Here is a 27815-nt window from a genome sequence, read left to right as displayed (position 1 = left end):
TGCGTGACAACATATAGAAATGGTAAATAGGTTCAATTGTTATGAATAATCACCAGAATGGAGAATAAATGGCATCTGAATGGCTTTGATTGTGTATTGTTGTGGTGCCATACAAACAGTTGGAGATTATAATGCACATTAGTTTACAGAGTTTATATTGCTTGGTGCACACTGGACACAACCACAATCATCCAGTGCTTATGTGTGAGCCAACAATGTCTTGGTAAAAGGGTTGTCTAAAAGAACTCTTCTTGTGTGCCTTATTATCAGGGGAACCCCCCTTGAGACTGTCTTGATGAGCCAGAGAGGAGAGATGCTAAGTAACTTTGCCTCCCGCTCTGTTAAAACCAGCCGATCCAGGTATCACATGGACAGCCGTTTATTGCAATGACTATCATAGAATGGGGGTTTTAGAATTCACACTCAAGAGCATTAGTTGTTGGTTTCATTTCAACATGGGTTGTCTTAATGTGACAACCCCATTACTCAAAGACTTCAGAGGAGAATGGTATGACAACTCTTTATTTCCTTCTGTAACATAATGTTGGGTGAAGTCCATAATAGAATCTATAGTGAGGCATCAAGAAGTTCAGTTCACAAAGTATGAATGCACATTTGGAATCAAGTAGATGGCTATTTTGGGAAACAAAGATTAATTAAACCTCTGTTTAACCTTGCATTAGGATAATCCAAACCTACTTCCTATTCCGAACCCATGGTATGTTTCTAATTAACATGTCAGCAAAGCCGGGCAAACTCTTATTTGCATTTGCTTCTTCACATTGATTGTGAAAGCCAAACAATTGTAATTATAAATCATGATGGCATTACTTAAAGAGATTTATGTGTCACCCAAATTTAGAGTAGATCACTATATAAAGTTTTGTTTTTGCAAAGATGGTTAGTAAATCCATGTCCAGTCCTGAGCCAGTATGTGAGATTCTGCAATCATTCTGACCCTGTTATATTAATTATATTAATTATTTATGTTAAATATTTAACCTACATTCACTTATATGTCCTTACTACATTCCCAGCACTTCACATTGTGATCCTTTCAAACACTGTCCTTACAATGGCCTTTTTTCCCTTCTTTTCCCTCTTTCTTTTTTCTTTTCTTTCTTTATCTTAGGGTCATATCTTTTTATTTTTTTTATTTAAACATTTTTATTTAGAAAACACCAAAACAAAAACAAATACATATTTGATCAATAAGACCATAATTCTTGTTCCTCATAAATTTTTTCCCCTTCCCATACCAATGTACCCCAACCTACCCACCCTCTCTTGCGATGCGTCTCTGAACCTTCCTAAAAAAAAAACAAAAAAAACAACCAATACATGGAAAATGTGGGAGGGGGAGAGCCGTGGAAGAGAACTACCACTTCCAACCTCCCCATATCTTGGACCATTTATCCTCAGAATTTCTTTGTTTATATAAGACCTTCTCGTATCTCTTCACTTTATTGACCAGGTACAGCCATTCATTGAACTTAAAATGGCCTTTAGTGATCAATATAGCTCTTTTTTGGAAATCGTTATTCTATTAGTAATAGTCTATTAAATATTTGACAGCGTTCCATCAACTGAGATTAGGCAGAGATTAATAAATATTGTCTATCTGTCTTTTTTTTTACTATGTGAAAGGAGCCATTGATCAACATAGTTCAGTGATCAATATTGACCATCCTGACCTTTTAACTGACAGTGTTTGTACCCAAGGGAGACACTATCACTGTCATGACATGCTGATGCTGCTGTCCAGAGGAGGCAGGAGTATGATCATCATTTGACCTGTTTCCCATCTGATGGGAATTCCTCATATTAAAATAAACACAGAGGTAATATTTAATATCTACTGTATATATACAGTTAGGGCCATATATATTTGGACACTGACACACATTGTCCCCTGCCCTGCAATGACAGGGGATTGATGGTTGCTGTGGCAGCCCCAGGCTTCACCAAAACCTTGGGGCTGGCCAGCTACAAAGCCTATGCGGTCTGTCCTTCAGGCTGGGTCTCATAGGTGAACTGTCAGTGTAGTACAAATGCCTGCGGTGTGCCTATACAAAAGTTTATGACCAAATATGAAGTGTTTCTGTAAACTTCAGATTCAAAGTAATAATTATTGAGGTTTGCTTTGCTGTTAGCCATACTGTGCTACAGGAAATAATGGACTGGAATGGAAAATCTGCAAAAAAAAGTGAAATTTAGAAATTTCATCTCCATTCTGCTTTAATTCCTGTGGAACACTTAAAGGGTTATCAAAGTTTGCAAAATAAGTTTTGAATAATTTGAGGGGTGCAGTTTCTAAAATGGTGTTATTTATGGATGGTTTCTTTTATGTAAACCCTCAAAGGCACTTCAGAACTGAAATGGTCCTCACAAGAGTGGGTTTTATAAATTTTCTCGAAAATTTGCAACATTGTTTCTAAAATTCTAGGCCTTATAACATCCTAAAAAAATAAAATGACATGTACTAAATGATGCCAACATAAAGTAGACAAATTGGGTATGTTAATTAATTACTATTTTATGAGCTATCACAATCGTACAAGCAGAGGAATTTAAATTTTGAAAATTGTGAATTTTTCCACATTTTTGGTACATTTTTATGAACAAAGAAAAAAAAAAACAACCCAAATTTACCTCTAACATGAAGTATGATGCGTATCATGCAAAGTGAGATTAGTTATATAAGCAAAAGCATTCCAAAGTTATTAGCACTTAAAATGACACGTCAGATTTGCAAAAATAGGCCTGGGCAGGTAGGTCAAAACTGGCCTGGGGTAGTGAATATATTTTGTTTACTGGTTCATTTAGCCTTGAGAGTCATACCCCAATTTTTCTTATAGGTATATTATTGAATTTTTTTCTGTGGGCAACAGACTGGTATAGACACTCTGTGTATAATTGCATCAGATTAATGCCCTTAAACTGTGGGGTGACCCATCCATTTTATAGTATATTACACACAAACATACACACACATATACACAAACAGAAACGCACACTAATGCACAAACATAAACATACTGTACATGCACACATATATGTACACAAACACACACATACATACACATACAGATGTAGCAGGGTTAACACACAAACTCTTAACTCATCACGTTACCAAAAGTCATTGAAAAGCAATTGCTTAACCCATTTAGTTTAGATAACACATCTCATGTAGGTATACACACACACACACATTCACATACACACAATATAATATTTATCCTAAAAAACAAACAAACATGATATGTTGTATATTGAAGGAAGCAGATAATTCTTATAAAGCCATGGATTGGATTGTTTGGGGGCACAGCTCTTGTTTTATTTTTTATTTTTTTATTTACAACAGATCAATTTCTTCAATATGTTTTGAATAGGACACCCCTATGGGTCTAAACTAATGACAGAATCGGCATTCTTTGATCAGTTTAAATTCCCCTGAAATCAATTGAATGCTTTGACTTACAGTATCTGTTCTTTCGTTTGTAATAAAAAAATGTATAGGGCTAAGATGCTTAATTTAATGAGCCCTTCTCCGTCTATTGTGAAGCGGTAGCCACCTGGGCACATTTATTATTTGCACTGTTTACAGCTGGGACAAGCATCTTCTCTAGGGATTTCACTAGATAATAACTTATAGACCAAGACCCTTCACTGCTGAACTGGTGTACATTTGATTTATTTTGCTACCCATTTCGGCATAAAATAAGTTTCATATGCATGTATTATATACATCTAAGGCTACTTTCACACTTCCGTTCAGAGCGGATCCATCTGAGACGGATCCGCTCATATAATGCAGACGGTGGCTCCGTTCAGAACGGATCCGTCTGCATTATATTGTTAAAAAATTTCTAAGTGTGAAAGTAGCCTGAACGGATCCGTCCAGACTTTTACATTGAAAGTCAATGGGGGACGGATCTGTTTGAAAATTGAGCCATAGTGTGTCATCTTCAAACGGATCCATCCCCATTGACTTACATTGTAAGTCTGGACGGATCCGTTTGCCGCTGCACAGCCAGGCAGCGCTCAGGTGTCCGCCTGCTGAGCGGAGCGGAGGCTGAACGCTGCCAGACTGATGCATTCTGAGCGGATCCGCATCCACTCAGAATGCATTAGGGCAGTACGGATGCGTTCGGGTCCGCTTGTGAGCCCCTTCAAACGGAACTCACAAGCGGACAGCCGAACGCTAGTGTGAAAGTAGCCTAAGGGCCGTTTCACACGAGCGGATGCCGTGCGTGGCATCCGCTCCGTGAAAGAGTGCCAAGACCCGCTGCAGACTGCAGAGGCACGGAGCAGTAACATGACTGTTAATGCTCCGTGCCTCTCTGTGATCTCTTTACTACGAAATCACAGTTGTCACTGTGATTTCGTAGTAAAGAGATCACAGAGAGGCACGGAGCATTATCAGTCATGTTAATGCTCTGTGCCTCTGCAGTCTGCAGCGGGTCTTGGCACTCTTTCACGGAGTGGATGCCACGCACGGCATCCGCTAGTGTGAAAGTAGCCTAAGGCTGTCTGTACACGATGCAACAGGATCCATATGTATGTCACCACTAATTGCAGGGCCACACCTTTACTTTCTGGGCCCCACTCTTACATGCTATTTGTTTCAAATAGCATGTGCAGGCATAGCAATTACCGCTGATCTGCATGCGGATCCCACTGCTAGACCATATGTTATACAGGTAGCCTACTAGTAACAGTTTTATTAAGGTTTCTGTGCATTTATTTATGAAATTAAGTGGTTTTGTAAAGGAGATCAGGGTTTCTGGTTATTATTGTGTAACTTATGTAATAACATACACAAATAACTCATTAACAGTGGTTTGTGCCAGCAATATGGCATCAATTTCAACTATTATAGTTAAGATGCACTTTAACACAAGGGGGGGCTGAATTATTATTATTGTCTTAACTCGATGGAGCTTAAAACTAGACTAGCCATGTGGAATATGTGTGAAATTTATCACAGTGGTGCACAATGTAGGATAGATGCGATTCATTTTTCCAGATATGTTAGGCTATGTTCATATCGGAGCTAGTTACAATGCATTTGGAAAGTTCTTAGACCCTTTCACTTTTTTCAATTTTTTTTGTTGTTGCCTTGTGCGAAAAGAAAAAAGAAAAGTTTCCCCATCAATCTGCTCTCAGTACTCTATAATGAGAAAGGAAAGAAAGTATTTTAGAATTGTTTGAAAATTTATTAAAAGAGAAAAACTAAAGTTTTGCATGTACATAAATATTCAGACCCTCTGCTATGACACTTGAAATTTAACTCTGGGGGGCTTGTATTTCACTTTAACATCTTTGAGATGCTTCTACACTTTGATTGGAGTCCAACTGTAGCAAATTCAGTTGATTAGACATCATTTGGGAAGGCACAGCCCTGTCTATATAAGGTCTCCTAGCTGACATTGCAGAGCACAAACCAAGCCATGAGATAGAAAGAACTGCTTGTAGAGCTCAAAGGCCTCCATAATTCTTAAATGGAAGGTGTTTGGACTCTTCCTAGAGCTTGCTGCTCCACCAAATTTATTGGTGGAGAAAGACCTTGGTAAGAGAGGTGACCAAGAACTTAATGGTCCCTCTGGACCAAAATTCTGTGTGCAGATTAGTGATGAGCGGCAGGAGCAGTATTCAAATTCGCGATATTTCAAAATATTTTGTAGAATATCCGTCATGTATTCACAAATTCAAGATTATATTCTTGATTGTGAAAATCGGCAATGTATTATTTGCGTAATGCACGCACAATACTGGCGTGGGGTAGGCAACTTTTCTATTGGTTGCTAGGGATGTTGCTAAGCTGTGACAAAGCCTTCTCATTGGCCCACAAGCTAGAAGAAGGGAGGGATGATCACCTGATGTGCACTGTGTTAAGAAAAAAAAAATATAATAATAATATTCGTCCTTACGAATATATAGCACTGTATTCTAAATATTCGCGAATTCTCAAAGTGCTGATATTAGCAATAAAAATTTGCTTTTCGAATATTCGCGCTCAACACTAGTGCAGATGGGAGAATCCAAAACTCCAGCACTCCACCAATCTGTGCTTTGTGGCAGAATGGCCATAAAAAAGCCTCTGCACAGTAAAAGGCACATGAAAGCCCGCCTGGAGCTTTCAAAAAAACACCTAAAGGACTCGGACTGTGAGAAACGAGATACTGTGGTCTGGTGAAACCAAAATTGAACCTTTTGGCCTCAATTCTAAGTTTCATCTCTGGAGGAAACCAGGCATTGCTTATCTCCTGCTCAATACCATCCCTTCAATGGAACATGGTGATGGCAGCATCAATCTGTGGAGGTCTTTTTCAGCAGCTGGGACAGGTAGACTGGTCAAGGTTGAGGGAAAGCTGAATGGAACAAAGTACAGAGATATTCTTAATGAAAACTTGATCCAGAGTGCGCTGGACCTCAGACTTGGCTGAAGTTTCACCTTCCAACAAGACAATGACCCTAAGCACACAGCCAAGACAACACAATGGTGGTGTACGCAGAACTCTGTAAATGTCCTTGAGCGGCCCAGCCAGAGCCCTGACTTAAACCCATTTGAACACATCTGTAGAGACCTAAAAAAAATGGCTGTCCACTGATGGTCCCCATCTAACCTGGTAGAGCTTGAGAGGATCTGCAGAGGAAAATGGCAAAAAATCCCCAAATCTAGGTGTGCAAACCTTGTGGCATCATACTTAAGAAGACTGGAGGCTGCAATAGCTGGTGCTTGGAGTAAAGAGTCTGAATACTTATGTGACTGCAAGATTTTAGTTTTTCCTTTTCAATAAATTTGCAAAGATTTCAAACATTATGTTTTCACTTTGTCATTATGGGGTACTGAGTGCAAAATGATGTGAAAAAAAATAGAATTTTTTGTTATTTTAGCACAAGGCTGCAAAATGTCAAAAAGACCTGATTTTTATTTAACGTGTCTCACTTAGGACCGTATGTGTTTTGCTGTCCGCAATTTGCGTATCCACAAAAAAAATTGTCCGTATGGCATCTGTTTTTAATTTTTGGGCAGATCCATTGTAACAATGCCTATCCTTGTCCGTAAAACGTATGTATTTTTTTTGAGGGGCTACAGAACGGACATGCGAATGCGGATAGCACACGGTGTGCTGTCCGCATTTTTTTGCGGACCCTTGAAATGAATGGGTCTGCATCCTATCCGCAAAAACAATTGAACGGACACGGAACCAAAATATGTTTGTGTGAATGTAGCCTTAGGCATTTTGCTTATACAACCCTCTTTATTGTGGTTGTATGATAAGTAAACCTAAAGTATTATTATAGATTGGTAAGCCGAAAATGTAACTCAGAAGACGTACAGTAGACTAGCACAGTTGCATGTATAGTGTGAGAGTCTGCCCCAGCTAGGATTTATGAATCATTCATTAAATATATGTGGGATGGTTAAAAGCAGGTCATCTATATTTTAAGTTAATCTTTCAAGTTAAACACTGAGGGCCATTAACATTGTAGTTGTTGTGATTGTGTTCGACACAACCATGGTCTGTGAGAATTCCATGAATGAAGTACATTAAAGGGGTTCTCTGTGCTTTAAAAAATTTCCAGCAGCTTTCTGACCTGTTGCGGGAAGATAATCTGCTCAGTACTTACCCTTTTGTCAGGCCACCAATTCCACAATCTCCTCTGAATTCACACTGGCTACGGCTCTTCAGGTTAGGTCCAGTCTGGATGTGTTCTGAGTCTTCCTTTTCAGCTGTATATACAGTAGACAACTGAACAGGAACACATGTGGTCGGGACCTGAGCAGATAAGTCCATAGTCAGTGTGAGTGTAGTGGAGATGGAAGCCCAACGGAAGAGTAAGTACTGACCAGGCTATATTACCACAACAGGTCAGAAGGCTGACAGATTAGTTTTTTTTAAAAAGATCGTAGAACCCCTTTAAAGGACTAGAAGGCTAAAGATACACTGTCAGGTTCCTGTATGTAGTTTTGGAAGCCAATACAAGAAATGGATAAAAATAAAAATAAAAGAGAAGTTCTACCTGTCCTTTATACTTTCTATCATTTTATGGTCCACTTCTGATTTAGGCTTCCAAAATTTCATCCAGAAACCTGACCATGTGGTCATACCCTTATATACCCTTATAAATACTTTTATAGATACTGTTAGATAGGAGTGAACTCAGGAAACATCAACGTGAAAATGATCATTTTTTTGTTCTCTCCTTTAGATTCTTCAAGAAATTTGAAAGCTTCTTCCGCTTTATCAGAAAAACTTTTTCAGAAATTGAAGAATAAACATGAATTCACTGTGTTGGTGACTTTGAAGCAGGCTGCTTTAAATTCAGGTGTCATTCTCTCTATTCATCAGTCAGATCACAGGTAATCGTCTCATGTACAGTTTTTTGTTTTTATGAAATGAAAGTTTTATTCCCCATTGCCCTAAAAATCTGTCAGCATCTGAGATTGTTTGTTGCTATACAGATGTAGCAGGCTGAATGTGGGGGATTTTCAAAACTGAATTTTTCATCTGCCGTGGCATTTTATAAATTGTAGTATAACACATTTATTAGAACAAAAACGTTTTGAGTAACCTGAAAGCAATGTCAGCTTTGAAGTATTTATGGGTCTTAGGTGACCCCTATCTACTATGGGCCAATTTGGATAAATATATTATTGATCAGCGCGAGAAAGGCTTTATGCACACAACCGTTTTTTGGGTCCGCATCCGAGCCGCAGTTTTTACTGCTCGGGTGCGGACCCATTCACTTCAATGGGGCCGTACAAGATGCAGACAGCACTCCTTGTGCTGTCCGCATCCGTTGCTCCGTTCCAAGGCCCCGGGCGGCTTCCATTTTTTGCGGATCAGCACACGGGCGGCTTCCGTTTTTTGCGAATCCGCGGTTTGCGGACCGCAAAAAATGTCGAATGGGGCTTTAGTGAAAAACACATTGCATCCGCAATCAAGTGCGGATGCAATGCGTTTTTCACTGATGGTTGCTAAGATATCAAAACACATTGCACCTGCGTAGAAAAAAATTAACGCAATAGCAGACAAAACTGACTGAACTTGCTTGCAAAGTGGTGCGAGTTTCACTGAACGCACCCTGAACGCATCCGGAGCCAATCCGTCACGCTCCTGTGAAAGAGGCCTAAGAGTTAAGCTTTCCATTCTTCTGATCCGTCACAGGATCCTGTAAAAAAAATCAGTTTTTTAGATGGAGAATAAAGTTTTCAGATGGAAATGGCTCAAATAGATGGCTCTAACGGATCAGAAGAACGGAAAGCTAAACGGTGATGTGAACTCAGCCTAAGGGCTCATGCACACAACCGTATCTCTTTAGCGGTCCGCAAAAAAAGGATCCACAAAAAATACGGATGACGTCAGTGTGCATTTCATATTTTGCGGAATGGAACAGCTGGCCCTTCATAGAACAGTACTATCTTTGTCCGTAATACGGACAATATTAGGACATGTTCTATTTTTTTGCGGAACGGAAATACGAAAACAGAATGCACACGGAGTAACTTCCGTTTTTTTTATACGGACCCGTTGAAGTGAATGGTTCCGCATACGGTGCGCAACAAAACCGGAACGGAGATGTAAAGAAAATACGTTTGTGTGCATGAGCCCTCAAAAAGAGGAAAATATGCAACTTCTAACAAGGTACCCCAAATCTGCCACAGAGTGTGCACCAATGTGATACATTTGTCACATGATGTCTAAACTTACTATTACAGTTTATAATTGTGGGCCAGTATATTAAGTATTAAAGGGAACCTGGCACCATGCAGTGCAATCAGCATGTTATAGAGCAAAGTTCAGTAAAATGTATCATTCATTCATTTAAACCTCTGCTCATTCTGCGCTTAGGAACCATGTGGGTGGTCCTACTGACTGATAGCTAGCTCTGTATGCATAGTCATGCCACGTTATCTGTAAGTCACTGAGTAGGACCGCCCACATGACTCCTAAGCATAAAATGAGCAGATGATTAATTGAATAAATTCAAAATTTTATGGAATCTTTTCCCATAAAACTATATATCCATCCACTTAGCTCCTCCTGTTCTATAACATGCTACCTCAAGATTTTATTGCATTTTATGGTGGCAGGTTCCCTTTAAACTGTCATACAGTACCTTTATTAACACCTCGCCCAACGAGTTGTTATCAGTATTTTCCATATGACTACAGACCATTTGATTAGTAGGCACCATGTGATGAGGAAATATGTGCCTACCCAAATTTTTTATTGTAATAATAATCAGATAATGACCTAGACAGGGGGTTGCCCAGCTGAGACAGTTCAGCTCTGCTACAAAAGTTCAGCTCTGCTACAAAAGATCAGCTCTGCTACAAAAGTTCAGCTCTGCTACAAAAGTTCAGCTCTGCTACAAAAGTTCAGCTCTGCTACAAAAGTTCAGCTCTGCTACAAAAGATCAGCTCTGCCACAAAAGATCAGCTCTGCCACAAAAGATCAGCTCTGCCACAAAAGTTCAGCTCTGCCACAAAAGATCAGCTCTGCCACAAAAGTTCAGCTCTGCCACAAAAGATCAGCTCTGCCACAAAAGTTCAGCTCTGCCACAAAAGTTCAGCTCTGCTACAAAAGTTCAGCTCTGCTACAAAAGTTCAGCTCTGCTACAAAAATTAATGCAAAACCCAATGTGATATATTAACACATCATAAGTAATTGTTAAACTTTGGAATGTCTCCTGTATGCTCCTTCGTGCATTTAGCTCATGTCTTTCTCACATAACCTGTTAGTGAAATAAAATGTAGTTTGATTGGACAGTTGGTTCACTCAGAATTTTACATAATGTAGATTCAGAATGCCATAAAAATAGTTTATGATCTCCTGGATGAGAAAAGGAAATTGATTCTACAGGTGACCTTGCATCATCGTCTTTGGAAATACAGTATGCAGAGAATTCCCCACGTTCATTTGTTGATGGCTATGCATTGGACATTAATAATCTGCCAGCTGTAGTAGCCCATACTGCCAACATGCAGCTTCCTCATGCAGATTGTGGGAATATATCATATGGTCACTAGTTATCCATTTCCCGAAACGGAACTGTCTGAAGTTAGAAATGCCAACCGTCCCAGAGAGACTTATATACAGTTCCCTGTGCTCATGTCCATCTGTTGAACACATCTAGAAGATCACAGAATTAACCAATGCTGTGTGGCATCATTGTACGTTGTAAGTCTTTAAATTAAAGGGGTTGCCCAACAAACACATTTATTATCAATCCATAAGGTGGGTGATACTACATGTGTGATTGCAGGGGGTCAGGGATCCCACAATCACCAAAATGAGGGGAGGTCTAAGCCCCCTTTCCTCCCCACTGCACAACCACAGTGAGGAGTTTGAACGGAGTGGTGGTCAAACATGTACACTACACTCAATGGGGTTATTTGTCATCACCTTTATGACAGTTAACTGGCATAAAAAAGTAGCAAACTCTGCATTTGTGACTCTTAAAATGCCAAACTTGGTTGTGCATATGGCCTTACACCATCCTTGCCATTTTCGAAAAAGGGGGCATTGAGTGGGCATGGTGTGGTTGGGCCATTGGATCTGGGAGATTTATGCTCGCTTACCCCAGTCTCATTCTAGGTGCATGGACTGCTGGAGGATTTGCTTAATTTATGGTGATGTGCGCATCTCCTCATAGATTAAGTGCATCCTCCGATGGTGAAGGGGACCAATCAAGTTTCAGCTTTCAGATATACAGGATCTCTGAAAGAGTTCGAATCTGAGTTTTTGCTATATGTAACATTGTTTTTTAACAAATATCCACCAATCCTTACCGTTATTTACTATGTGAATGCATTATGTGCGTATTCCTTTCAGGTAAAATCTACTTTATCATATTCCACTATGCTGTTATATTATGGGGATGCCATATCATTTTGTCCTGTTCCATACAAGAAAATAACTAAAATTCTGTAACCTCTAGGCACTACTTACAGTAGTTCCCTTAATTGTCATTGATTAGAAGAAGATATTCTGCAGTGCTATACAGAGATATGTGAGCATTCTCATCAGTCCCTCTTTCCAATAGAATGTGATGCAGTTTTTGGAGTGTGGGAGTGAAGCAGTGAGATAGAAAGAAATCTGTGCAAACACATAAAATATACAAACCCCATGTAAATGTTGTCTTTTTTGGATATGAGCACAGGGTACCACTAAGGCCAGCTCCACATATATCCAACGATCTGATGAAATTACCCTTGTGAAGTAAAAAATCCGGGGTGGAACCGAAGCTAGAAGTGATCCCATAGTTTTCTATGGGATCATTCATATTCAACCTGCGCATCACTGGTGATGCCTAATGTCAAACAGCGCTGGACAGAAATGCGCTACATGCATTGCTTTCCTTCTGGCGCATTTACAGTATAGATGCCGGATCTATGTACTGAAGTGCTATGCGCATATATCAGTTGTGTCCGGCTCCCAGCCTGAAGTAGCTGGCCGGACACAACTAATGTATGTGAAGGGGGCTTAAGCCACCAGGCTGCCCCATATAGTGTTCTTCCCTGTTAAATGAATCAGATCGACCCAAATAAGAATTGCTCTAACTGCCTGAAAAAGTCTCTCTCTCTAAGTTACATTTCTGAATTTTCAATTTACTTATCTCTACTATTAACTTGCTGTTCCAGTGGCAGTTCATGGTCTTTCTGTGTGTGAATTAGGGCCATTGTTCATTGTATCTCACCTCAGTTGCAGTACAGCAAGGGTTAACTTCCACTTGCTCTGTGAGCTGCTGCGAGGCTGTTCCCAATTGCTCATCAGCCTGGACTCTATAAGCTCTGCTGTTTCCTCACCTCATGGAAGGAGCAATTGGTCTCTGTAGATCTCGCTAGGTCTCTGTGCTATCTTCTGTTTGCATCTGTGTACCGACTGCTGCCTGTTTCCTGATCCTCTGCCACCTGACCTGTGCCTGTTCACCACACTGATCCTGTGCCACCTGACCTGTGCCTGTTCACCACACTGATCCTCTGCCGCCTGAACTGTGCCTGTTCAGCACACTGATCCTGTGCTGCCTGACCTGTGCCTGTTCACGCACTGATCCTGTGCCGCCTGACCTGTGCCTGTTCACAACACTGATCCTGTGCCTGTTCACCACACTGATCCTGTGCCGCCTGACCTGTGCCTGTTCACCACACTGATCCTCTGCCGTCTGACCTGTGCCTGTTCACCACACTGATCCTCTGCCGCCTGCTCTGACCTTTGCATTGTTTCACGGATTCTCATGAACTTTGCAAGCCCTGAACTCTGCCTGTTTCCTGACTACCTGTATTGCCCGTTTCTTCAGTGCCACACACCGGTGTCTATGATCCGCGTGGGTCAGCCTCCAACTGCATCAGGGCTATTCCAGGATATAGCGGACTAGTCGCTTCCCTGAAGCAAAGGCTAGTCTTCCCAGATAACGCCCTCAGGACTAGCCCAAACTCGAATGGTAGCATGCGCTTTGCATTGCTATTGCCATACAATACAATATAATAGAACCTTTGTCTGTAAAATCCTCTGACATTAATCTGTATACGCCTGTATTGTTTTCCGATTACCATTGTTATGGGTTCATTTGCATCTACAGTTTGTAAATCCGGTAGTCTGTTCTGGCAGAGTGACAGACTATTGGAGTTACTGTATCCAGCATATAGCTGGACACCACTGCACACCACCAGATTCCCATTCACTATAATGGGAACCAACAGAGATCCAGCGGGTTTCTGGCATACTGTAAATGCTGGCTCTCCCACAGTGCCTCAGGTGCGTTACCTGTCAAATAACTCTAGTACACAGTCTCTGTAGTTACCTTTCCTGGAGGTTAAAAATAATCATATCCAATTATAATTCATAAAATTATTTAAAAAATAATCATATCCAATTATAATTCATTAACTTATATTAAATTGACTTGTCACTTCTCCTGACACTTGCATTCCCAGTGTAATAACAATTTTGGAATATATTTTCTCAGAACTTTGTGTTGTGCTTCCTCCTGAATGTAATGAATATACAGTGAGGAACAGAAGTATTTGAACACCCTGCGATTTTGCAAGTTCTCCCACAAATTCTTTAAAAATCATACAATGTGATTTCCTTATTTTTAAAAAAAATTCTGTCTCTCAGAGTGGGAATGCACCTACAATGTGAATTTCAGACCCCTCCATGATTTCTAAGTGGGAGAACTTGCAAAATAGCAGGGTGTTTGAACTTGATGGACGTTTGTCTTTTTTCAACCGTATTAACTATGTAACTATGTAACTTCTGTTCCTCACTGTATTGATGGGCGAGGTTTTCATTTCCCTTGTCAAATGGGTGTGTCTCTCAAATCTGATTGATCCGTGTAAGGCCCCTTTCACACGAGCGAGTATTCCACGCGGGTGCAATGCGTGACGTCAACCCATAGCACCCGCACTGAATCCTGACCCATTCATTTCAATGGGCCTGTGTACATGAGCATTTTTTTCATGTATCAGTTCTACGTACCATGAAAAACGCAGCATGTTCTATATTGTGCATTTTTCACACAGCCCTGGCCCTATAGAAGTGAATGTGGCTTCAGTGAAAAACGCATTACATCTGCAAGCAAGTTCGGATGCAATGTGTTTTTCACTGATGGTTGCTAAGAGATGTTGTTTGTAAACCTTTTGTTATCACGCCCGTGAAAAACGCATCAAAACGCATTGCACCCGTGCAGAAAAAGCTGAACAACTGAACGCAATCGCAGACAAAACTGACTGAACTTGCTTGCAAAATAGTGCGAGTTTCCCTGAAAGCATCCAGAGCCAATCCGTCACGCTTGTGTGAAAAGGGCCTAAAGACTGTTTCAGTACACACCACCAGCTTGTCAATGTGTTCCTAAATCCAAGAAGAATAAGAGACAGTAAGGGTCCATTCACACGTCCACAACAGTTTTGTGGTCCATAAATCCGCAAAACACGGACACCGGCCATGTGCATTCCGCATTTTGCGGACAGCACATGGCCAGCACTATAATAGAAATGCCTTTTCTTGTCAGTGGATGTGAACAAGAATAGGACATGTTCTATTTTTTTGCGGGGCTGCAGAACGGAAGAGCCGTTGTGGACTGCTCATAGTGCGCTGTCCGCATCTTTTGTGGCCCCACTGAAAATGAATGGGTCCGCACCTGTTCCGCAAAATTGCGGAATGGAGGAGGACCAATTTTGTGGATGTATGAATAGACCCTAAGTGTGGGATATAAGGTGTTTGATCAAAAAATTTAAGAAAGAATTAAGGTCACAGACTACATATACTCTTTGTTTTTTAATCCTCCATTAAAAACCTGAAGGTGTAGCCATATCTAGCCATTGTTGATTTATTCATCATTTCTAGAAAGAGTAACAGAGGAAGAGAACAAAGCAGGTTCCCTTTAAAAAGTATACATATGAGCTTGTGCATGCTAGACTGGATACTAATGGCCAGGTCAGGGAACCCCTTGATCTGAAGTACTAATATACAGTAACTATCCTGTGTCATGTAAAAGGGTTGTCCAGATTTTTACCTTCCTAAAGATAGGCCATTGCTACCTGATCCGTAGGGGTCTGACACCCTTCACCCCTGCCAATCAGCTGTTCTCCAGCACTGGAAGTCAGCACTAGAACTACACAGCTCCGTCAACGATATAGTGGACAGAGCCCGTTCCTGCAGCGTTGCGCCCATTAACTTCAATAGGAGCAGTGCTGTAGTAACTAGCTCCCTCCACTACAAGGTTGACAGTGTTGTGTAGTCCTGGCTACTTTTGCCAACAGACCTACACATACTGATTATTGAGGGTATGGGGTGGTGGGCCTCTTTCAATTAGCGATGATAGCCATCACTTAGAAAAAGGCTGGACAATTCCTTTTACAGTTTCACCAATTTGATAGTATGACAAAAATGTATGACGGGTAGCATGGCTGGACTACCCATCTGGCAATTCCGGCAAATGCCAGATTGGCCTGTGCTGAAATGGGCCATCTGCTGGGTCATTGCTAGGTCAAGACATTCTAGGTTTGGAACCTGGATGTTTTGCCCAGGGCCATGAAAGTAGTGACCACCACACAACTGTATCGCCATCCTCAGAACAAACATACAGTTAAATAGTGAGGCAGGGCATGGGAACCCCTGGTTCTTGGCCCTGCCATTCACTCTCATAGGCCACAGGCCACTAGGTCGCAAAGTGAGTACATTATTCTGACAGGATGTGGGCTAATCAGACAACTGACTGTCACCACCAGACATCTGAGAAGCTCTGACAGACGTCCTTCAGAACCTCCTCCTTGAGGTTCCTTTTGTTTCTCTTTCATTTTCTCATCTCGTTAGCCTCTCTCAGCTGTCATGTAGTTGCACTGATTGCATCCCTTTAAATCCCTTCCCATACTGCATCACTTTGCGGTTTATATTCCTTCCTGGAGTGTGTGCATGCTGATCCTACTACTGAGTCTTCTACAGATAAGTTTTGTTCATTCATTTGTGTTTTCCTGTTTGCTGGATCCCAGGTGACCCTGACTCCCTCCGTATCAAGTGTAGGGAGCCGGTGGTCGTGTCCCCTCACTATTATAGGGTGTTCAGGTGTTATACAGGTGTTATATGCGATCATCTACCATTGAGATTTTCGCATAGGCTGAGCAGTTAGGGAGAGAGCCAGGTCTGTTGCAGGGCTCTCCCTTTTGTTCCTTAGTTTTGGATCCAGTCAGTCGGATCTTTATTTTGTGTCTTCTTATTTTCTGTACACCTTCCGTGACACTGACGCATGGAGTATTTTGATTTGACATGACGCATGATTGGCTGCAGCGGCTACACACTGGAAGTGTACATTCAGGGACCCAAGAGGGGCAGCATAGGCCAGAGAGTGCAGGAGCCAGTGTCAGTAAGCAGGTAATTATGTTTCCCTAGGTAGGCCTGCCAAGGAGGGCGTTTTTGCTTAACCCACACCCACCCAAATGTGCACAACCCCTTTAAATGTATAAATTACAAGTTTTGCTGAATCTTTTCCTACAAAATGATATATCTGCTCATCTCCTCCTGCTCTATAACATGCTGCCTGCAGATTGTGCTGCATTTTGTGGTGACGGGTTCTCTTTAGGTAGTTTGCCAAATGCTTGTCATCTTAATCTTCCTGGTTCCTAAAAAGTTTAAAAAGTACAACAGAAGGTACATTTCAAATAAATCTTATTCTACCTTCTCTTATACACATGTTTATAATGGGCTCTGTCCATTATCAATTAATTATTTTTCTATTATTCTTTAATTCAGTTCAGGAAATACAGTTATCGCAGTTTGTCATGTTGCTGCTGAATAACATTCTCTCTACTTCATGGGTCTTGTGTTTACGCTGTTTAGAAGATTAGTCCATGCAGAAAACTATGTTGCTATTAGTGCTTGTTACACTAATATTTATCCTGCTAAACATAATTACATGTTCTGTTTCTTGAGGAAATTGAATACTTTTAGTGCTACTGCTGGCGTTTTAGCAACAGTTGATCTTTAGACGTGAGTTTCGTTATGTTTTCATGACAGAGATGATCTGAGACAGCTTAATTCATAGTAAAACTATTACAAACCTATTAAAATGTATACATTTTAGAAACATGGTTCTTTCTGTAAAGGTGGTTACACAGTGTGGAAATTTGTGTATATGTTTTATTATATATTATGTTTCAATCATCACTTTTGCCCATTCTATGTAGATTGTACCACTACCAGTATACATGCAGTGATATAGCTATTACGATAGCATGGGCATATTGTTTCTTCCCATGCCTCTTGTGTCAATCAAATCCTGATGTGATGCCATAGTTGTGCTTGGTTCTCTAAGCCATTCAACTTTTATCATTTCCGTCCTGTCTCCCCACTCATAGACACAAAGCCAGAAGGATACGGCTGCTGCACCTCCCCTCCCCCATTTGTCTTCTATTTACTGGTAGACCCTAGATTTCTCGTGAACCGACAAGCTTTCTGAACATTTAAGGAGTGCAGATAGGAAAGGAGAACTTATAGGTTGCAGAAAGATGAGGAAAATAACACTTTCTCCTAGTTGATAAAATAATAATAATAACAACAATAACAACTATATATCAAATAACACTTTAATAAAGGCACTATTATGTGAGCAATGTTATATTAATTAGGTCTTAAAGGGGTTGTCAAAGTTATATTTATTGATGACCTATCCTCAGGATAGGTCATCAATATCAGATCGGAGGGGTCTGACACCCAGCACCCCCTCCGATCAGCTGTGTGAAGAGAAGGCGTGCGCGGTGTCAGCGCCGCCTCCTCTTCACTGTTTACCTTCTAGCCGTTGCATCTGCAGTGGTGAGCAGGTGTAATTACACCCAAGCCGTCCCATTCATTTCAATAGGAAGGCTTGGGTGTAATTACACCTGCTCACCACTGCAGATGCAACGGCTAGAAGGTAAACAGTGAAGAGGAGGCGGCGCTGACACCGTGCACGCCTTCTCTTCACACAGCTGATTGGAGGGGGTGCTGGGTGTCAGACCCCTCCGATCTGATATTGATGACCTATCCTGAGGATAGGTCATCAATAAATATAACTTGGGCAACCCCTTTAACACACTATTTGATTATTGTATAGCAGTATTCGATGACTTCTCTGCTGCACTATTTTGGACCTTTATTTAATTTTGGGCTATTATGTGGGCACTGCATAGCATTATTAATGAAGCAGTGTGTGGGACCATTATTTAAGCACGTCAAAGCAAATTGAGTATGGCAAATATGTGCTAATAAGTGTATGTGTGTTTATTTGGAGACTGTAACAAACTTAATAAGGCTACTTTCACATTAGCGGAAGCCTTCTCTGGCAGTCTATTCCGATCAGATCAGCCTGCCGGATCCGTGCCGGATCCGTGCTGCCGATAGTGCACGCGTGCCGCCAGAAGTACACTCTGGTGCCATTCACTATAATAGGGGCGGGCTAGAGGTCCAGCCGCAGCACGGCAAACATGCAGAGAGGCGGCCGGAATAAAACTACGACATGTCATGACAATCACATCAATATCTGTATGGTAGGGGTCTGACACCCTGCACCTCTGTCCATCTGCTGTTCTTTAGCAGTTCCATTGTATGTACTGGTTTTCTCCCATTGAAATGAATGTAGTAAGCTACTGAAACTGCCGCAGAACAGCTCATCAGTAGGGATGCATGATGTCGGACCCCCGCCAATCAGATATTGATGGCGTTTCCTATCCTAAAGTACAAAGAAAAATGTTTGTTTCTGATTATTGCCTCATTATGAGCAGAGGTGAGAGCTACATTTAAATGCAGCAATCACCTCCACGCTGTTTAGAAACAATATAATACATGCATATTCTTTACCGTTTGCTGGTATGCCCTTGAAGATGCTTTGTAAGATATCATATTTAAAAGACTTTCATGTTCAAAATACGGTATCTCCAGAAAAACTTGAAGTCTTTAATTATTGTAGCCCACAGCATCAATGTACATCATGTTTTCCAATTACTGAATGTTTTTCATCTCGGTTGCTGTGGGAGGATAGCTAGCTTACATGCAGCATGTAAGGAGGAGGTGGAGGAATGAAGCTTAGGCAATTTATATTAGAAGGACACAGACACAGGAAATGAGTTAAGTATAGGTTGTTGTTTTCAAGTAGGAAAAATACATCGTGTTTATGTGAGGAAACTCAAGAGCTCACCAATATAAGAGGACAGATGCCAGATTTCTCTATTACATTGTACCCTTTTGATGTATGTTACAGTTACCTCTTCATTTTAATAATGTGCAATATATTGCCTTTGTATTTTTAGTTTCTACTTTTTATACATAATAAGTTGGCCAATAAGAATAAAAATATAGACCTGTAGATATCATCTACCGGGGTGGACATACTATTTGTACAACTTTTCAGTTGCATAGGAGCCCAGAAAGTAAGGGGGGACTCTGTCTATTAAAGGGAACCTGTCATCAAAATCATGCTGACCTTGCTGAGGGCAGCGTAAAATAGTGACAGAAATGCTGATGTCGCGATGTGTCACTCATGAACTAAAACATAGTGGTTGCTGAGAACCAGCATCATAATCATTGCAGCCCAGGCCTTGAAAAGAGTCATGGCCACCTGAGAAGAGTCCTGGTTATACATAATCTCCTGCTCTCCTGTCCATCTGCTGATAATTGGCAGTTCTCTCCTAGAGAGAAAGAGAGAAAACTAGGTAGAAGACTGTCAATCATCAGCAGGGAGAGCAGGAATTCATGAAGAACCATGACTCTTCTCAGGTGGCCGTGACTCTTTTCCAGGCCCAATCTGAAATGATTGTGATGTCGGTTCTCGGCAACCACTTACTTTTAACTTTTAAAAGACAGACCGCTGAATCCAACTCACCTGTCTCTACTTTATTCTGCTGTTTGTATGGGCAGCATAAAGTTGATGACAGGTTCCCTTTAAAACGGATTAAAATAATAGACATGAGTAGCAGGAGAAAAATTTGAGTTGTCCTGTGAGGGTGAGAATGGTGCGAGCGCACCTCTCCCCAAGGTACTGCTGTCAAGCGTAATAGGAAAATCAAAGGGGCAGTAACAATTAAAACGTGATATTTATTGGTATGACTAAAACAAGTAAAGTCCCCTTACAAGACAAACAAACAGAGACGATCGGGTACTGTGTACAGGTGTGCCACTAGAGCAGTGACTCACTGTACCCAGGGTCCCTAGGGCGAGCCCTTTATAAGGCTGTGTGGACCCCAAGGGTCACGAGGTGCCACAAAAATGCTAATAGACCCCGGCGAGGGTGTCCTGGATCCCGCTTGGAGAGCAGGAGCGAGCCCAGTCGGGATAAGAAATAAGGATGGATCTTACCGGTACCGGGGCAAGCCGTGCTTGATGACGAACGGGCAATGCAGACGACCAAGGTAAGTTCTTATTCTAGCACATGGATAGGGTGTTCCGATCCGAGGGAAGGGTACTTCGTAGGTAAGGAAATGCCTTTTGAAGAAAGGGGCCGCAAGGGGAACAACTGTCCCTGTTGCGCCCTGCTTGACCTACTGTGACCCTGTTACCCTAACACGGGATCCGTGCCCCGCAAGGGGTGGTCCCGTCCGGAACCTTACCCTGAACTAAGGTCCCTATGAGACCCTGTCAGGGTGATGGGGAGGGGAACACCTAATCTAGTTAGACTAAAGGTGGTGGTAACACCGTGGACAGAATGAGAATGTGCTCATATGTCCCTGGATGAATGAAAGTATGCTCATATGTCCCTACGCGTTTCATCAAAAATGGAACATACATAGAAAAAATACTAGTACTGACAACCTCTTGAGTCATCAGGGGACGGGGGTTGGTACTAGTGGCTGTTGTCTAAGTCACCAGGTGTCAGTGATGTACTACTAGACGCCCGTGGCTTAGGACAGACTAGAGAAGGTCATTAAGTGTACTTGGTCTATTTAAAAGAGACCTCACAGCCACATAAGAAACTGAGCTTATGCTAGGTTATTAGGAGGGAGGTACTGGCTACCTCTAACCACTTAATAGTGAATAACGTGGTTGATTCTGTAACTAGAGTGCGTATGGCAAATCCAGGTACATAGTCAGGCCTTGGTGCATATGGCATCCAACTGGCTAGGCCGGCATCAATCCGTTTTGCTGAGGCCGGATGTATGGCGTCTGGCAGCCTATAATAATAGACATGATACACAAGTAAAAAAATAATAATAAAATTACAAAAAGCAAAAATTTCAGGTATTTAGAATGGTCAACCATGACCCATATATTAGAGCTGTCTGTAACTAAACATACGTGTCTAGAAGTATCTTAGGAGGTAGCAGAACCGTGGGCACTGCTATGAAGACGGCAATATCAGTGATAAATGTGAACTCATACTTTATGCATACAATGGAGTTATTATCCATAAATAACTGGCTTGAGGTTTTTTATACACCTGGCATGGAGGTGACTAGTAATCACAGTAAAACAACAAGGCTTTTAGCCTAGGGGTGCTGCTGCGTGTTCAGTAGAGAGGTTGTATCTGCTCTTCATACTTTTTCTCCTGTCATGATCCTCTCCTGATTGTGGCTTCAAACACTGCATCAGAAAGCCTGAATGTGTGGAAGCAGCCTAATCGTTATTCATTTAATTAAAGATCACTAATCACTGGTTCACATTTATCAGTACATGGCGTAATGAAACCCCTGGGTGCCTTTATTTTTGGATACATCTAAAAGTCATGCCGAGGCTCCATAAGGCCAATTCCCACCAACAGGTGATTTTGCTCTCACACACTTAATACAGTAGAGATGTTGATACGCCAGTGGTATGCCAGTATTAGGAAATATAACCCAATGTGTCGTGTACGTTTTCTTTCAGCACTCGTCATGAAGATCATTTTTATCAGTAATGTAACTGTTGGGATTGATACATATGAAATAATGTTAACAAGTCAGAGTTTAGGCTCTGATGGACCAATTGATCAGCAATGCAAGATATTCAGAATAACACTTATGTTTCTCAGCTCTGCCTCTGATATCTCCAAGGAGACTTGTCACAGATTGTTACTGGTTGGCTAACATTCTGGTACCATATGGACACTGATCCACCCACGTCCACCACACTATTACAAAACATATTGCATCCCTGCCGATTATATCTTCTGTGAAGGAACATTGGCATCAAAATAAGATCTTTATTTGCATTCAGTATTAACATCTTCTGTTCCATTTTATTACTTTGTTCATCCTTGATACTTGTACTAATCATTGTTTTCTGGAGAAATATGAAAGGCAATGTTCCTCACCATCATCTTCTATATAGATTGTTCTCAGCCAATTGTAGTTACGCCTCTTATGTACCATTTGTATGGAGGTTGACATCATATGCATGTACTGTAGGTCTACTAAGTTTGGCGTTGCTTGCCGATTTGTATGTGCTTCCAAATAGTCTATATACAGTATGTTCTATATGGTATTTTTTTTTTTCTTTGACAAACAGGTATCTTGAGCTTGAAAGTAGTGGGCATCGAAATGAAGTCAGACTACATTACCGCTCAGGGAGTCATCGATCGCAGACAGAAGTTTTTCCATATATTTTGGCAGATGACAAATGGCATCGATTTTCCTTGGCAGTCAGCGCTTCTCATCTGGTTTTACATGTGGATTGTAACAAGTAAGGAACTATACAGCCCCTTCTCATCTATATGACCCCACACAAGTGTACACCTGTTTAACAGAAGATTTGCATGTATTTTTTCATACAGGATTACTGTTTTTTGACAGATGCCAATATGTTTAAATTGCTAGACATTCAGCATGCCTGAAAGATCTAGACAGTTTCTTCCCATTAACCCAATGTACGACAAAAGAGTGTTCTTTTACATGTATTGGGGAGTTATATGTCCACATAACTTTATTTTACTGTATTGAATAGTACTGTAAACGGCACTGTTCCAAGCCGAGGTACTCAGGAGGACATATGCCATTGTATATAACAGGAAGCACTTTGACACATCTATGATGAAAGGCTCTGATGTGATGGTAAAAGCTTGTGCAGTGCAAAGACACTGATCAAGTCTGGATTGGTCATCAATATCAGATAGGCGGGGGTCCGAGTCCTAGAGCCCCTGACGATCAGCTGTTTGAAGGGATAGCTGCTTTCAAGTGAGAGCTGCGTCCACTTCACAATTACCTGTGTGTCATTTACGGTACACCGCATGGCTGCTGCAAATAAGACGACGCACAGTTAATTTGGTAGAGGCAGCAAGCACCGCTACCCCTTCAAACTGCTGACCGGTATTTGTGGTGGGAGTCAGTCGGCACTGCACCCAAGCCAGCAATGAGGAAAGGCGTGAAATAAATATTAACACACAGAACTGTAATATTTAGTTGGTCTAGGGCAGTGAAAGTGGTAATATCAATATATCTGGTCTTCAATGGCACTGTTGGAGTTAAAATTAAGATCCCCGGTGGTTTATAGCAGCTAATGGGTGAATTTTAGGATCCCTGATGGTCTAGAGCAATGAAGAGTTAATTTTAGGATTCATGGTGGAGAGTGGTGAAGTGCTTAATATATAATACCTGAGGTCTAGACTGGTGTCCTCCAAGTAGTAGCAGGAAGCTGAACAGTGTTTGCTTCGCTTCCTGTTTCTTCCCTGTACTGATTTCTATGATCCTTGCAAGGAGTGAACAGGGAGCTAAACAATCAGTGTTCTGTTCTCTCTGTGATCGGGCAGATCTTTTCAGGAGCACTCTGCCTGATCAAATTGGGGAATCTCAGACTACTCCTGTGTGTTATCTTGTGTGGCATACTGGTTTCCATCAACCATCAATTGCAACAGGTCCGTATTATACATCTTGTATTTTGTTTAATAGGATTTATGAAAGAATTGTGGAAAAGCCATACATGGATATTCCATCTGGGACAACTTTATGGGTTGGACAAAGAAATGGCGCACATGGTTATTTTAAGGTATGTGGTTTGCTGTATGTTTTGGCTTGGCAATAAAAGACTCATCCTAGGTCTAAGCTATGCCATTAATGATAGATCTGTTCACATTAGAAAGCTAGATTGCTGTTACCAATCATATAGTCCCAGTAATATGGGGGCAAATGTCCATGTTGCATCCTTGGAGGGAGGAGAAATGTGTGTCTTCAGGACTCTTTCATCTACAGTGAAAACTAGAGATAATTGCCTGACTGCTGCTAGCACTGCCTATAAGAGTGTAAGTTGATCACCCAGAAGTCCTCGGCACTGGACCATACAAGTAAGGCCCCTTTACATGAGTCCATGCATACTTAAAAGGGTTTACAACTGATGACCTATTCTCTGGATAGGTTATCAGTATCTGATCGGTGGCGGTCCAACACCCTGGGCGATCAGCTGTCTGAGAAGGCACTAGTGATCCTTTGAGCTATGTTTCCTTCTCGCAGCTTAACAAGCACAGTGCTGTACATTGTATGGCAGCTGTGCTTGGTATTGAGGCTTAGCCCCATCCACTTCTATGGGGCTGAGCTGCGCCTAGGCCTCATGAATGATGAATGTGTTGTTACTGGCCTAGGGAAAGCAGTGAGAAGGGTTTGTCGCCACTGCAAGCACCACTGCCTTCTCAAACAGTTGATTGATGGGGTCCCAGGTGTCGGACCCCCACCTATCAGATATTGATGACCTGTCAAGAGGATTGGTCATCAGTATTAAAGTCTCAGAAAACCTCTTTAATGACCACAACAACCTTTTTGTTCCCAATCGTTTCCTGATCTTTAGGCAGAGATGATTTATGTTCAGGAGTCCTCTCCACTGTATGGAGATGAGTGTCCTCTACTGTGCTAGTCCCTACATTGTCACTGTTTGCCGGCAGCAGGTCCATGTTTACACAGGACAATCTTCTGCTGGCAAACAATGATTTTATATGCCACGTAAAAGATGTCATTACTGACAAATTAGCATTTTGCACATATGTCAGTTGATCAGTGGCTCACTTAGAGAAGGGGCATTTATTCCCATATTCCCAATCCTTGACTCCTGTGAAATCTAATTACTGGAGGACATTCACTAATGTCTTTACACCACAATAACAGAGTAGAAAAGTCACAAATTATGGTGCATGCCATATATGCCCAATAATTTCAGACTTTTTAAGATGTGCGCCACTATTCTAAAGTGTTGAAAAAGGGGCAGGCCTTAGCGGGAGGATGATGCTTAGCGAGACCTGACAGATTTACTATAACTTATACCAGAAACTGCTGTAAGTTACAGCTGAAGTCTACACCAGTCCCCCGGTTGGCATAGACTTCAGTTTCTGGTGCACCACAAGGCAGAGATGGGCCTAATTTATTAAGAGGCATCTGCCTTATAATAAATTCTCACTACCGCACTCTCACTACCGCACCAGTTGTGAAGACCGGCATATGGGAATGCCTGTCTTGATGAATGTTTTTCACTCTGTTACTAGTGTGTGATAATAAAAGTCAATGAGAAACATTTATCAAGACTGGCATCCCCATACACCAGTTCTAGTCCCTCTGCGTTAGAATGAGAGGGACCTAATTTATTCCTCTTAATAAATGATATGCATCTCTGCCCTGCCATGTGCCAGAAACTGAAGTTTATGCCAGCTAACAGATGTCAGCCATAACTTACGCTAGCTTCTGGTGTAAGTTATAGTAAATCCAACGGGTTGCACCCAGCTCCGCCCCTTTCCTTGCCCCTTCAGAAAAGTGTAGAGAAGCCTAAAAGGTGGAAAATGTTTGCACACATATGACGTGTGCCATAATTTGTGACTTTTTTTACGTCACTACCACAGGAGGTAATCATAGATTTCTCTGGAGTAATTTTGGGAACAGAGCTAAGGTTATCCCTTACACAGTTATTCAGTATGTGCCCCAATTCCTATTCCAATACTTCAGGGAAAGGCAAGCAGAAATAAGCGATTCATCCACCTGATGTTTCAGAATGAAGACAATAATATATTCCACACTATCCATTATTGTCAGTCCTATCTCTATCAAGTCAACCTGCTTTGCCTTTTAAGCATACGGTAGCTAGCATATCACTGAATATTATTCTTTTAGCTGAAATACATGTAGAATCTGTGAACATTTCTTCCATTTGTCAGCCCTGAAAGCCATTCAGTTTGCAACTGATAACGTTAAAGAAACTCACTGATCATTATTTGTCTTCAGTATAATTAGTGTCTGTTAAGCTGGTCACACAGATTGGTGGGGGTCTGACACATGGCATCCCCAATGATCAGCTGGTTGGGAAGCCTACCGGGAGCCAGAAGCAGAAGGCTCTGTCCAGTGTTTTGGGGCTGTGCCAGCACAATGCAGTTCAGCTCCCATTCACTTAAACAGCTGATCAGAGGGGATGCTGGGTCTCGAACTCCCACCCATCTGGCATTGACAACCTATTTGGATTGTAGGTCATCAGTATTAAAAAACTGGAGTTTAAGGTGTCCATACATACATTAAAGGGAACCTGTCATCAACTTTATGCTGACCTCACTGAGGGCAGCATGAAAATGGGGACAGACGAGCTGATTTCAGCGGTGTGTCATTTATGAGCTAAAAGTCACTGGTTGCCGAGAACCAGCATCATAATCATTGCAGCCCAGGCCTTGAAAACAGTCAAATCTACTTGAGAAGAGTCATGGTTATTCATAATCTCCTGCACGCTCACCCATCTGCTGATCATTGGCAGTTCTTTCCTAGAGAGAAAGGGCGAAAACTAGGTAGAAGACTGTCAGTCAGCATCAGGTGGGCAGGGAGAGCAGGAATTTCTGAATAACCATGACTCTTCTCAGGTGGCCATGACTCTTTTCCAGGCCCGGTCTGCAATGATTGTGATGTTGGTTCTCGGCAACCACTTACTTTTAACTTTTAAATGACAGACCGCTGAAATCAACTGACCTGTCTCTACTTTATGGGCTCCATAAAGTTAATGACAGGTCCCCTTTAATTTAATTTAATCCCCTGACCCAATTTTAATGTGTAATGGTGTTATACCAACTTTCTCCTAATGCCATATGTCAGGACAAAGAAGGATCGGGATGGAGGATTTCAACGTGGCCGATTCTTTTGTTCTTGGCAAGATAGGTCACAACCAAATATGTCTTGTAGTGACTTTATCACCTTTTAGAATACAAACCAGATTGAGTGTGCATGTGTACGGGAGGGGAAGGATAGAGAAGGATAGCTATTGACAGCTATCTAAAGTATATGACCAGTCTTCACATACCTTCAATAGCTGTTGGCGACAGCTTTCTTTGCCGACTTGCCCATACAGTACATGCTCTGCTAAGCCCAGTAGATATATATTTTTATTAGGGAGAGAGGAGAAGGATGCGGCCAG

General features: G+C 41.5%; 1 protein-coding gene across 1 annotated transcript in view; it reads left to right on the top strand.

The window, feature by feature from the left end:
- The window catches only part of NELL2 (neural EGFL like 2), a 394581-nt gene that overhangs the window by 79287 nt on the left and 287479 nt on the right, over positions 1 to 27815 (top strand). Inside the window, exons 3-5 of the mRNA XM_044280375.1 lie at positions 8221 to 8371; positions 22965 to 23138; positions 24341 to 24437. Of these exons, the coding sequence (XP_044136310.1) occupies positions 8221 to 8371; positions 22965 to 23138; positions 24341 to 24437 (422 nt within the window). The remainder of the gene's footprint in view (positions 1 to 8220; positions 8372 to 22964; positions 23139 to 24340; positions 24438 to 27815) is intronic.

Source organism: Bufo gargarizans, chromosome 2, assembly GCF_014858855.1.
Source record: "Bufo gargarizans isolate SCDJY-AF-19 chromosome 2, ASM1485885v1, whole genome shotgun sequence".
Lineage (NCBI taxonomy): Eukaryota > Metazoa > Chordata > Amphibia > Anura > Bufonidae > Bufo > Bufo gargarizans.
The sequence above is the reverse complement of the archived record's forward strand: the minus strand, read 5'-3'. Positions and strand labels throughout refer to the sequence as shown.